Here is a 14,314-nt window from a genome sequence, read left to right as displayed (position 1 = left end):
AATTCTCAGTTATTGCTGAAACCCGACTGCTGAATTCCTATTGACTCTAACAGAGGACACTCTTTTTCTGACAAAGTCTTTATGCAGGTAATGGGATTGATGGAAATCTCCAACCCCACAAGTGACAAGCACCCTCACGGTGCCGTGAACATCCTCTGACAGCCAAGTGAAAGACAAACAGCTGATCCAACCCATCCTGCAGCTCTAGCACCAAGCCACAGCAGTCTGTCTGATAACAACTGCGGAGAACTAACACGAAATAGGGAAAAATATACTGCTGCCAATATAGCCGAAGACAAAACAGCAAAAGGTAACTAACTCTACAGCATCAGACACTGGCACAATCAGAACAAAGCTATTTAGAAAGAGGAGAACATACGTACAGGTAACTTTAAGCCACTTTCCGGTGTTGGAAGCATTTTGTATTTTTCCTCTTACCAGTGCATCGGCCACAGCAGCCTCCAGATCTGTGCTGGTGCTCAGGACTCGCATGGCATTCACAGAAGCAGGCATCCTGCCTGGCTGTCCGAGTCCAAACCGGTCTGCACAAAAGACAACATTGAAAGAGATTGTTAAATGAACTCACATTCACTTGGAATCCTAATCAGGTGCCCAAGTAGCTCTCCCCATGGGCTCTGGGAACTCACAGTGCTTTTCCATTAAACACCCTTTTACCCAGAGCTCCAGAGAGTTTGTCATTAAGGTAAGAAATAAACTATTGTTTGTTGGGTGTTAGAGACAATTTTGGATCCTCAGGGCAACTTTGTATTTATTTATTTTAAACTGGGAAGCAGGGTATCTATTTTATGTTTCTTTTTACACAGCTGTTTCAAAGCTTTATTTTAATGTCAGAGGCAGACATGCCCATCCCAATCTGGCACTCTCAGAAATCAAGAGAAAGCTTCTCATTAACTTCAGAGAGACAGAACCATGCCTGGTGTCAGAACATGTTAATACCCAAGCTCTCATTCATCCTGCAGCCTTTTCTCAGGCAAGGATGTGAGACTAGTATTTATGCCTATTTTATGTCTCAAGGCTTGATTAATCAGTACAATATTCCCCTATGCCCTCACAGTATAAAGTTTATTGTTTACTTGTGAAGTGACTGCAATTTTTGGTTTAGTACTGTTCTTAAGAAGCAGTTTAAATGCCAAAGCTCTATATCAAAACTGATCTTTTGAGCACACAGGATGATCTTTTTCCCTTTGAATTTGATGGCAAAGTTCTCGAAGGCATCCAAAGCAACAGAGATTGAATCTAAAATGCCATTTACGCTCCTAACATTAATTAGTTTACTTTATAATTTGCCAAGTCTACCAAAAAAGTTATTGAATTAGTTTCTTTAGCAAAAGCCAAATTCAAAAAGGAAGGCTATCAGGGATATGACAGAATCACTGACTTGAGTACCACAGGCCAGGCTCTGGCAGCCTAGTCCTTCTAGGTGGGGGCAGATCAGACACCAGATTACTGGGATCCTGGCTTTGGTCCATAAGCAGGAACATTGTTTTTTTACATTCCAAGTTTTTGTTTCCATATGGGTTTGGTTTTGCTCGTCAAGGACTCAGAACATCCCTCCAGGGACATTGGTTACACACCTCTCCCCTGCACCCACACATGCCAATAAGAGTTTTGCCACCAAATTCAGAATCAACTTGCATGAGCCCATTTAATAGACCTTCAGCTGATCCACACTGGAGGCAGCCATCAGGCAGCACGAGAGAGGGATCAAGTCACACAGGTCTTTTAATAGTTCATCTATATTTAATTTAACAATGGAAAAATACTGCTCATCAAATTGCCCAGTTATATTGTGGATTTACAAAAAACTGAGGTCAAATGTGGTATTCAGCAGCTTAATGTATTTTTTTGGAAAATACTGCGCTTATCACAAAATTTCATTTCTTTCTTCTTTAAGAACCTTCTGCACCAAAATATCTTTTAAGGAATTAGCTCACACTGACATGCATAATTTAAATCAGAGATTGAAGTTTGCCAGTCTACTGTCCTAATTCCAAAGCTTTATTCGAATGTATCAGAGATTAAGCTACTGAAAGGAAACAGGGAAAAATTTTATATCCAAAGGATTTGGAGAAGAAAAAAGAACCCCTGCAGACTAGTATTTATTTCAAAGAGAAGTGTTATCTACCAAAATTCTGTTTCCTAGAGTTATGTACCCAGACAAGACATTTCTGATTTACAACAAAAGCACATTTTCTACAAAACACATTACAAGGGAAAAAAAATAAACAAATTTCTTAGAACTACTGCCAAAAAAGTAATCAAATCATGACATTTCACAAAGAAATAAAAGTTGTATGTGTTATTACTATCCCCTTTTTTAATGTACTTGAGTTGAAGAATCACTTCAAATATTTAGGTGAAATAGTGCTTTATCCCTAAAATAGAAAGATCTGTGCACTCATAACAGAAGCACAGAGGAGACAAGAATGTGTTAGGTCTGATTGAAACTAAAGTCACAACTACAGAGATATACACTACAAAGATGTACAGAAGACAAGGATTTTCCTAAGTGCACATAATATCTGGTACAATACGAGGGCTGTAAATGTTGAGAGAAGTCTTGAACTCAGTTTTATATTTAAACCCAACTCAATGAGATCAGAATTTGGTTTTAGCTTTTGAAATTACACAGCATCAAAAATACCACTGTCATTTGTTTTCACATAAATTTAGTATTACATTAGAAAAGGGTAGATAGTTGTTTTGGCTTTTTTATTAAATGAAGAACAAAATGGCAAAGTAATTCAATTGTAGATCAGTTTAAATTCCCAGCATAAAGAAAAAAAAATTGAGCTTTTCTTACACATTAAGTGCAGTGTGGCATGCTGGCTTCTATCTATCTCCATGGCTATCAGGAATTTTCTGAACTAATTTTTTCAGTGATCTTTAAATTCATAACACCCAAGTTACTCTGGGTTTCTCCCCAAGACATTGTTGCCATATCTGAGTGGAGAAGTAAGACCTTAGGAGAGATCTCAGCATATCTCTAACATGGGGCTGGGAACACATCTGGCTCCAGGAATAACAAGCACAGGCAAGCCCAACATTACTGGGCAAGAAATAAGCAGAATATGCTCTGGCCACATTCCCTTGTCTCCCTGACTAGATTCATTATACTTGTTCCAAACTTGGTGAAAATTTGCAATCACCACTTTTGACCCTTTTTTTGCCATTTTTCAGAAGATTTTGGTCTTCTGTAGGACACAGGTAACCATAAAAAATTTGATTATTCTTTGTACCAAACCACCGGAGCCAAGCATGAAGTGACTATCACAGGAAGCTGAATGCAAACAAAGCTTAAATCTGTATTACAATCAAGCTATTTTAAATATTTTAAATTACTTTGGTTAAATACAAATTCAAATTGTTATTTGAAAAATGCCAGTCAAATCAGCTTACATCATGTCTGTTGAGTAACCTGATAATGGAAATGTTTTGAGAGTTTTAATTAAGTGACAGCCATTTAACTAGACTCATGAGAAACAGAGTATTTTTCACTCCCTACCTGAAGGGGTATAATTAAATAACTTTCAGTATCACAAGTTCCTTATGCAATTTTAGCCTCCAAGAAAACACTGAAGGTCTCATTTTCTACATCACCTTTGTCCCCATAATTAAGTCTCTATTGTCCCAAAGCCAGCAGCACTTGTTCAACTCTTTTTAGGACTCCCAGTGAAATATCCTGATTTCAAAGGGAGTTATAGGTTCTCCATAAGAATCCAACACAGAGGTGAGGAAGAAGCAACTGCAGATTTTTCTCATTATATGTGAGCATCAGTTGTCTGATGCAAAGCTCAGTGAAATTAAGGGAATAATTTTGGGTTTTTTTTCAACAACTTCCATGTACTTTGGACAAGGCCTTCAGAATTATAGGAAGGGCAGATCAGCATGTGTTATGCTTCAAAGTTGATTCTGAAAGCTCCTCAGGTGCTTAATTTTTGCTGCTCTTGTGTATTCTGGAGAGGATCCCAAAGAACTTTCATTAACAGCAACAGTAGTCCAGAATATTTAGTAATAAATGGGATGAAACCCATTCGGGGGATGGGATCCAATTCTAGGCCCATGCTGCACAACTGAGCCAATTTACAGTAGAATTGAGTAAGCCCTGGATCACCCTTTGTTTAAACACTGTTCACAATGTTCCCAAAATACATAAAATTAAAAACATCCAATAAATGAAATTCAAAACAAAAAGCCACGTTGAACAAAACCAGAACAGAAAGCCCCGCAGCGGTGAGAAGCACATGCCAAGTGCTGGCTGATGCATACGATGGCAAATGTTAAGATGGTGTAAAACAAGACTACGTATAAGAAGCGGATTCATGCAGTTAGCGCTTGTTCACCTGACTGCCCAACAGAATCAGCAGTGGAGAGAGCACTAGTGGACCTGGAATGACGTCGAGAAGCTGCAAGTAGAAGGAATGGCAACACCCACAGGATTAACACACATTGAACCCGAGACAGAAAATGCCACAATCCAAAGGGGATGCGTGTGACCACTACCGGTAAAGGTGTTTCATAGTGACGGGGAAATGAGGCTGTATATGAATGCATAACAGATACAGTGCAAGCCCCACAGCAACGCCTCCGTCTGTAGCTTCCCCCCTTCCCCTCGTGACCATAAACACAATGCATGACACAACTCATTTGTGACAGTCCCAAACTGGGTGCAGCTCAGCAAAATCCCCCCAGTGCACATCAGTCACGTTCCAGACCCACAGGCCTGGAAGACGGCCATCAACGAGAACGTGGAGCACATAACTACAGAGAAGGATTTAGATGTGTCTGATCTAAACCCCAAAGTGAAGCCATGATGAATGGTTACGAATTGTGCTTGCAGGTATTTTTCTACAACATTCTAGCCTATGCATAAAGAAACGTTAACAAAGAGAAGGCATAACCACATAAGTAGAAAGAGTCATACAGGGAGGTCACCAACCACTGTGTATCAGTCCTGGGGTTGGGTTTCTTTTCCAAGAAAACACACGTACACACATATTGCAGGTGTTGCTACTGCCAAAGGTGTCTTGCTTTTAACAAATTTTGTATACATGTTTCTTGAACCTCAGTATGAACATGCACAGATAATGAGAATACGTACATCGCAAACCTATCTAGAATTACACATGTATACAAATTGTTAATAGCAATGGAGCACACGCAGTAGCAGAGGAGCCTAAACCAAATATAGCTCCCACTTCAATTCCCAGTTGTTAGCAGCACATCAGTCACAAAACGCCTTTGGAGAGGTTTTCAGTTCTTGGATTCGGCATACAAATGAATTCTTTATGAAAGCAAATGCAAAACTGGCCTGGTCATTTCCAAATTACATAAATTCAGTTTTTCTAAGGAAGTTTTCCCTATGTCTAGCAATGACATGCTCACCAGCTCAAAGCAACTGACCCAAGAAACTGATTGTTCATTTGAGCAATTCATCACCACAGACTCACTGAAGGCCTTGTTGCTTTAACATCGTAACTAGTACTGTCAAGAAACTGAAAAAATAAACCAAAATCACCTTCTAATACAAACAGGTTTTGTCAATTATGTACATACATGTGCAGAAGAAAAACTCTAAGTCTTCTTTCTAAGGCAAGGAATTCATAAACACAAATACTAATATTACAAAGTAGAAATCAGCAAAATGGGAAAAATAAAATTTGTAGTTTTTTCAACTGTGAAAGCTTCACTAAAAGCTATGCAGAATATGCAATGTGGTCTTTGACTATGGAGAACACATGCATTTATTCAAGAGAACAATCCCACTGACATCATAAGTAAACTCATGAAAGATTTGCAGGGTCAGTGCAGGATTATGGACTGAACCCCACAATTAACGTTCTCAGCATGCAATTGCTTTCTCCCAAGTCATTCACTGTGCCCCTGTGGATGCCACTGCAAGATTAGGGCTCATGGAGAAACAAGAATAACAAAAAAAAAAAAAAACAAAAACCTCACATCTCTGCAAACAGGCTGAGCATAGACTGACTCTTAACTGGTATTTACTAACATAGGAAGCAAGACTCTTGATGCACAGACATGCAAACCTACACAGCAGCCCAAAAACAAGGGCAATTCGCAAGGTCAGGATGTTGGGCTTGACACTGACCATAATACCTCTAAAATGCAAGAATCCTGTCTATACATATAGCTACTTAAAGTATAATTCACAAATATACAAGTTAATCTTTATAAGTAAAACCAGACCACGCACAGTAGGATTATATTATCTTTGCATTATTGCAAGATTAACTGGGTTCTAAAAATACTGTAATAGAACCATATTGTTTTGGCTTAAACTGACATATATAAATTTCTCTGACATGAATTATCCACAACACAAATAACAAGTTCATGAACATGTTCAAGTTCAAAGCATTTCAATGAAAACACAAGGAAAAGGTAATAGGATAACAACTACATTGGGTTACTGTTGTTACATCGATATTTCCTCCCCATGTAACCTTTATGACCCAATAACAATATATTTCTAGAAATGCATTAATCTTCAAGTAATTAAAAAACGTGAGTTAAAATGAGATGACCCTCTTCCCACAATAAATGTAACAAACAGTGTAACACACATCTGTAACTAAAATTTTATAGTCAGTGTAGGAGTCAGACTCAGAACTGGTGAAGGCATACAAAGCTCACACCAACCCTGATTGTGGTACACTGCATTTATTTTTCAGAACAGGGGCTCAAGATAATATTTCAACTACTATATTTTCAATAAAATAAAAAACCACAGCACAGTGACACAGAACACTAATGAGTTACCCTGAAATCCAGCCTGCTTATACATTTTGGCTGGAGGAAAAAAGGCTCATCCAAAATTGAAGCTAGGCAAGTTAACTATAAAATTGAGTTACAGTTGTGTATCAACTGTCTTTTTATAGCTCTAGTATCAAATCAACTTCATTCAATCAAAAAAAAGTTCATCCATTTATCTTAAAGAGCTATGAACCAAGTTATGAATGCAAAGTTGAACTCCTCCCATTTTTCACCCAAAATTGGTATTAGAGATAAAGCAAATAGATTATTTTAAAACTCAATATAATGAAGTCTTTGAACCCAAAAGCCTCTCCAAAATTAACTTGTGCTGTGTTCCACTTACACACTGTATCATATTCTTCATTTTGTCACTATGTGCAAAATAGATCCTGTAACACCATTCTTCGTTAAATTACTATATAAACAAAGAGGGCCTGGAGATCAACCATATTTCATGTCTGAGATGACAGGTCTTTGGTACAAGTAATGTTTTTGGTTGAATATATGACATGGTATTTGATCAGAAACATTAACTGTCTTGCTGTATTCAGCATTTGTGCAGAAAAACTTCTGCATGTGGTAACTGTAATGAGATTCTCTATTTGTACTGTACACTTAAGCTGCACTTCAATGATGCTCCTTTAAAACCTCAGTCTTTCCACAATTTTAAGCTGCTTGATAAAGTTTCCTACTAAAATGGCATGTGCAACTAAACTGATGATTAACAATGTTCTGTAAAACCTCTACAAAAAGAGAGCTGCTATCTCCATTTGAGGATTTAATATAGAAATTATATACTGTAACTGTATCTAGTTGTAAGAAAGTCAGATTGTGAATAATTAGAGTCACTCAAGAACAGACTACGATGCTACCAACTATTTCACTGTGACCTAGAAGATCCAGCTTTGCTCTCCCATAGATTTTCATCAGTGTTGTAAAGCGAAGCACAGCAGCCCCGTACAAGCTGATTTTATGAAACTAAACTATTTTCCTGCTAACAGTGAAACATTTAAAACCAGAATTGAAGCATGCAGAAGAAAACAGAGGGGAAAAAAACAGGGTTGGAAAGGGGGAGCGTGAGGAATCCAGAGGACAGGAAAGAGCTCATTCCACCTAGCAGTGTCTTGAAAGGGCAACCACAACAAGGGAAAAAGGCAAAAGAATATTGACCCTTAAAGCTCCAATGCCTACATGTACTCACCAAGTGGAGGAAAGCCCCGAGCAGGGCTTGTATCTCGACTGCTCTCACGGCTGGTATCACGACTGCACCCCTGACTCATGCTGGGTCGGGGGATACGACTGCTCCGTGCTAGCATGCAGCATGGAGAGTTTCAGAGAAGGTGAACAAGTTTAATGAGGACAGAAAGCTCAAAGTCAAGTCACATTTCTGTTAGTTACGGTAATTATTACATTAGTAATTACAATCTGCAGCAGCCTGCTCAGGCTCTTTACAAACCAACTACCTTACATGCTGAGCGGTGTTTGTGATGTGAAATTTGAGCAGCATTAATGTCTGGCTGACAGTCTGTTTTTGTCTTAAGCAATCCAAGTTTTGTTATTCAAGTAGAGCAGCAATCTTCAATCATTTAGGGGAGCTCTACTGTTGCAAAACAGATGAGGCTGAAAGAAACCCTTCTGGAATATTTCTTCCTTAATTATAAGATAAACATCCTTCTGGAACAAAATAGTAGATGAAAATTTTTTTAAGTAATCATAATACCTATATGCTATTTCTACATAGATTTGCCTTTCACAAGGATAATTTTGCCATGAACAAATATCCTAAGGAAAAAAAAGGTGTACTGTACAGACTTGCAGAAATATCTTTCTCTAATGAAAGGTACTGGGAAAAGGCACTTAGAACCTGAATACCTGAAAGACAGGTTAAAAAGTGATTTGAATTTGAAGAGAGCAGCAGAGCTTCAGATATTTAACAGAAGCTAACTTCTTGCTCCTCAGGCATTTTCTAAAAACTTATATTTATAGTTTTACATGCACATAGATCAAGATGTATGCACACTGAAGGGGAGCTTTAAACTATACTCTTTACTTTGACAAAACTCTATATGTTTGCAGATGTTTGAAATCCTACATGTTTGAAAGATGTTTGCAGAAAGGTATTTAGTAAGCTTTATACCTGATAAAGAACACAATATTTTCTTAGGGAAAAGAACAGTGGTTAATTGCCAGGAGTTTACCCTGAAGAATTTAATGACGAGAGATTTCCTTTGCTGTTTTGAAAAGGCAGTAGCATATTTTAAGCGTTCAAGAAAAGCCATTAAAGAATTTTCTCATGCACAAAGTAAATCCTAATCTGCCAGCTTTGATGACAACACAGCAGAGGTACATATGCGTAATATGAACATGCTAATAATTTGACACTATCCCTGTTTTTATTTTAAAAAATGCCATTTGCATGCTTCAGAATATATATATATATTCTTATAAATGTTGGTTTTTACAGAGAACTTATATGCCTAGACTCAAGCTAATGAAGTTCCTCTACAGTGTTTCTGTGGTCTCATATACATTGGGTGTGTTAGTATCCTTCAAGCAAAACAGTACAGAACAAAATAGAAACCTTCATATTTGGGTTTTTTAATTCAAATAGAAACTTCTGCCAGATTCTTGGTTTGTCAAATCCCTTCCAGTTTTGCAAAACCCAGTTCATATCTCTCAGCTGAATTAATGGTTCTGATGGTTGACCTTGGATGTCAGACAATACAAGATGAGTTATTAACCAAGATGATTAGATCACCATAATGTCTAATGGTTCTGAGTGAGCTAAATGGTCCTAAATAAGACAGACTAAATTATAAGAACTGGATGAAACTAGGGTCCATGAGTACAATAATCTCACCTCAGATGTACAAGGAAAAAAGCTGATGGGTAAACTACACGTAAAAGTAACACACTAAAGTCTTGCACACAATACTTGCTTGAAATTGCACACTCTATAGAAGCAAACTTCTCATTCTTGGGTCTCATGCTTAGATGTAAATAATGGCAGCCTTCAAATCAGGTTTGCACAAGCAGTCATTTCTCTTAAGCAGAGAAGATCTGCCAGCCTTTTCTATAATACAACCCTACTAAAAACTGTAAAGGCTCTTAAGAGAGGGAGAGATGTGAATGATTAAAAAAATTAATGGATGCACACAATACATTCTCCTTCCATAACAGCTAACAGCAGCAGCATGAAGTATGAAGAAAATGTGCTCTAACTGCATGAGAACAGACTAGTAGGACAATGCTACACATGTAGCACAATACTGACTGTACAAACAGAGCACCCTAAACCAAACACTGGTTACTTCATGAGTAGTGGTCAAACAAAAGGCTTGCATGTTACTGGATACAAACACAGAAGAAAGGAAAAAAAGAATGGATAGAAAAGAACTGAAAGATGAGTCTGTTGTGGACTCCCAGACACCTGCCTCACATTTTTAATACTGTGTTGTGTAGAGAAGGTTGTGTATCAGCTGCTCAGAGTATTTCCTTTAGACACTGCCAGCAGTGTTGTAATGTAGAGAAGTCTCTCATACTGTGACAGCCTGTCTCTGTACTGCAGGCAGCAGAGACGACAGACACAAGTCTCAATTTGAGAATTCTCAACCCCCAAAAGTTGGACAGAAATCAAGTAAATGAGTAGCAAAATGGATTAAAAGGAGTAATCAGAATGAAAGCAGACAGTGTGCCCACAGTCAGCTCTGCTGTGAGAGAGCCTAGGACAGGACAAGGCTGCATTGTTTTTAACAATATTCAAACTTTCTAATGTGTACTGTACATCTAAGTTTTACCAACTTCATCTGGAAAGTCACAGCACTTAGACATGGCTCACATCATTACTGAAACACACCAGTGGAACACAACAAATGTAAATATCACTAGCAGAACATGATACTGCCCCTGTTTACCAATCTACCACTTGGAAGAAACTTGTATTTCATCAGGGTGTGAATTTTAATGATTCTTAAGTGGAGAATGAAAATCAGCAGAGGCTTTCTTTAAATCAATACCAGCATTTTAAAGTCTGAAATGCTGCCAAAACAGCCAAAGGAAAGCTCTGCAGTGGGATACACCCTGTAGAAGCAAGTCAAGAACTGCCTTCAGCTTTCCAATAAACACTCATAGCATAACCAGAGAGAGTGCTGTTGCAGGAAACTGATAGCCAGCTGTGCCTGCTCCACTTTTTGGAGAATGACAAACTTGAATCTCTCACTCCTTTCAGAACCAGCTGTGCCACATGATCTGCTGAGCATCCAACAGAATTAACTTCAGGCACATAACTTTCAATCCATGGGAAATGGACATCGCCTTTTTGAGGAGACAATCTCCTTCAAGGGACCCAAAGAAAAGCTCAAGATTAAGTGGACTATACTCCTCCTTCCCCAACTATCACCACTAGTAAAACTCACTGAGGAGATAGTAAAGGTAAGCTTAAAACTGAAGTGTCATAAGCAGGGCTATACAGGTGACCATGCAGGACCTTGGCACACCAGATGTGCCTCTTTGAAAACAACTTCTTCAAGGTTTCCAGCACACTGAAGGAACATTATTCATGGATACCTGTGGTCATCATGGAAACCTAAGCTAGCATCGATTTACTGATGTTAACAGGCATCCTCATGGAGAGGCTCTATTATCTTGCTACTGCCCCAGGAGGGCCTGAAAAACTCCAGTGGATGGTTCCCGTATTGAAAACCAAGGTGAGTGGGAGTCTGTTTAATGAAATGAACAAACAAAATAAAATATCAAGGAAATAGAGAGACTGAAGCAACATAATAAGAAAGCATAAAATACTGTTAGCTACTATGCTATAAAGTAATAAATACAATGGAATAATGATATATAGCTGACAGTGCAGAAGCTATCCAATCCAATATCACCATTTTCAAGATTCAATTAAAATACTGAGCAGTAAAGGCAACACGAGTGTCAGACACGCCTGTTCCCCTAACACCCCAAAAAGAACAGGCTGTGGCCATCAACCCAGGGAGGGCAGGTGTAAGCCACACATTTGATACATGTCAGAGCTCTCTCCCACTCTCAAAGAACAAGCACTGACTGTCTTCTCAGGGAGCACACCAGAGAAATGAGATACAAATTACTCTTTCAAAAGAATTCAAGGCTCCGTAATGTACCTGAAAGCAGGCAACCCAAGAGTGAGGATTTTTACACAAGGCAATTTCCCTTCAGATGCTCAAGACTGTTTCAAATCAAACCACATAACGTGATGATCAGCTTAAACATGGGTGATGGTACTATCCATCATTCTTTGCTTCCTCCTAAAAAACACCGCTCTCCTACAGAGTGATAGCAGAACAATTATCTCCAGTATTTGGGGAGGCACTTTACATTTTAAAAGCAGCGAACAGAAAAGCACAATTTCATACAGAGGCAATAAAATAGATCAGACATGAGAAGAACACTGAATTTGGAAAAGCAATCACAATGAACATGAAGTATTTTTTATGAATCATAATGGCATATGCACTGAGGTGCTTTAAAATTATTTCAGTATACTAGAAGAATGAATAAGATACTTCTCTATTAACAATCTACTCTAAATAAAAAGGTAGACTAAATGTAAAATACATTTGCTAAGACAACAGTTATAAATTTAACTGCCAACAGTAAGGCTATAATTTCAATCAATTTCAACTTGCTAGAAAAGTCTTTGGAGATAAAAAATAATTTAGCATCAGTATCATTTAAAGTGTTCTTCTTTTACATTAGTTTCAAACTTATAAAACAATTTCTATTAAAAAATGAAAATGTTCAGACAGCACATTGAATACCTTTTCACCTCAGTTCGGATACACGAAAGTTTTATATACGATGTTTACTCACCTGACCTAAAAAAAATGAATCTGCTGATAAAATTTGAAAATTGAAACTATTACAGAAGATTTACATAACAGTCACTGAGACAAGAATATTGAAAGCAGAACAATTAAAGCAGAAGTCTAAAACATCGTCTAAGAATGCGGCTCCAAGATATTAAGGATGAGAGAAGCAAACCATTTAAGCTGCAAAATTTCTCAGATAATCCAAGAAGGTGCTTTTTGCCTTTGATTCCAACTGACTGTAAAGATTGCTCAACTCATTTTAGGACTGAGACGTTGATACCAAATGAGGTTTTTCTGCTGTGATGGTTATTCACGACAACTGTTTTTGCCGTCTGATCTAATAACATCACTCATGTTGAATTTCAAACAGAAGATACATCATGACATCTTTAGGCTTACTTTGAAAGTATAGCTCAACCTGGAAAATTAAAATTACTCTCCAATAAACCACAATCACATTAACTTGTCAGATGAAAAATTCAGAAGAATAACAGTAACATAAACAGTTTACTAGTCAACAGGAAGGACCCTCCTTCAAGCATGCTGGTCAGCATGTCACTGCAGTGACTGCTCTTACCTAGTCCTATTCTGTTGGGACTCGTCTCTCGACTGCATCCCTGGCTCCGAGGAATCTTGCTGCGCTTCTCTGAAGATGATGGCACTGGCTGGACTCTGGATGTTCCGCCGCTCAGGCCACCATAGGAACTTCCTAAGAGCTTACCCGGAGAACTAGACCGGCTACCAGCTAGAAGAGAACCAGAAATAAGGGTAAAACAATTAAAACCCCCCAAGATTTTAAGCACACTGATGGCAAAACTGGAACACAATCAGCTCTCTATAAAAATTTGATCCAAATCACTCAACAAACTAATGGGAATATTCCCTATGGGCTTGCAAGGAAGACCGAGGAAAGCCCATGGACAATAAACATGGACATCAGCAACCCTGCCTCTATGAACTGTGCTTCCCACTGGGGATCAAGCCCAGACATTGTTGCACTTGAACACCCCAGCTGGCTTTATGAGAGCTTGTGGAGGTGCTGGGACAGCCCTGCTGCAGCAATATGGAATTCACAGGCTGCTTCTACTCCTCACAAAGCAACACCAACAAGCCTGTGTGGAGAGCTGTGCTGCAGCTGCCGGCTTCTGGCACAGGTCACCTGCTGCAGAGGAGCTCAGGCATCTTCATTCTACACTGCAGTGGTGGCATTACTTTCCTACAATAATTCAGTGAAGGAAAATAAAAAAAAAAACAAAACCAAAATCCAACCAACATAAAAACCCCATCACATCTGAAGAGATCAGCACAATAAGGGTAAACCACGTGAGCCTGTCACATTTGTAGAGATGATGGTTTACTTAGGTCTGGTTGGTTAAATCTAAGCTATTAATTTTTCAGATGAAGAAAATTTTTAGCAAGTCAAATAGTTGGTCTGTTTTATCTTTTCTTCTCTGTCTGAATAGTCCATAGCAAGTTTACGTTTCTTCTAAGCCTTGTTGTCTGTAAGAGAATCTACTAACCAAGATTAATTTACACCTTTACATTCCAGCTGCAGTAGATATCTCTATCTGAAACACTTTTGCTGTCTAATTCAATGAGATGACTGATAATTTCTTTTTTTCCCCTCTGGGTCTTCATTTGCTAAGTTGTTTGAAAATTAAGTAATGCTA

At 38.3% G+C, this 14,314-nt stretch overlaps 1 protein-coding gene across 16 annotated transcripts in view; it reads right to left on the bottom strand.

Moving 5' to 3' along the window:
* CLASP1 (cytoplasmic linker associated protein 1) overlaps positions 1 to 14,314 on the bottom strand; it is a 174,077-nt gene that overhangs the window by 55,285 nt on the left and 104,478 nt on the right. For 15 of the 16 annotated variants that reach the window (XM_051786989.1, XM_051786990.1, XM_051786996.1 and 12 more), the window contains 2 exons: positions 13,222 to 13,389; positions 439 to 542 (listed from right to left, as the gene is read on the bottom strand). In XM_051786989.1, the coding sequence (XP_051642949.1) occupies positions 439 to 542; positions 13,222 to 13,389 (272 nt within the window). Of the gene's footprint in view, positions 1 to 438; positions 543 to 4,364; positions 4,428 to 7,996; positions 8,105 to 13,221; positions 13,390 to 14,314 lie in introns of all 16 variants that reach the window. The other variant, XM_051787003.1, reaches the window with a different exon arrangement.

The sequence above is a fragment of the Manacus candei genome, unplaced genomic scaffold (genome assembly GCF_025592945.1).
Source record: "Manacus candei isolate 608988 ecotype Guabito, Panama unplaced genomic scaffold, ASM2559294v1 h1tg000023l, whole genome shotgun sequence".
Classification (NCBI taxonomy): Eukaryota; Metazoa; Chordata; class Aves; order Passeriformes; family Pipridae; genus Manacus; species Manacus candei.
This window is presented reverse-complemented; position numbering and strand designations above follow the sequence as displayed.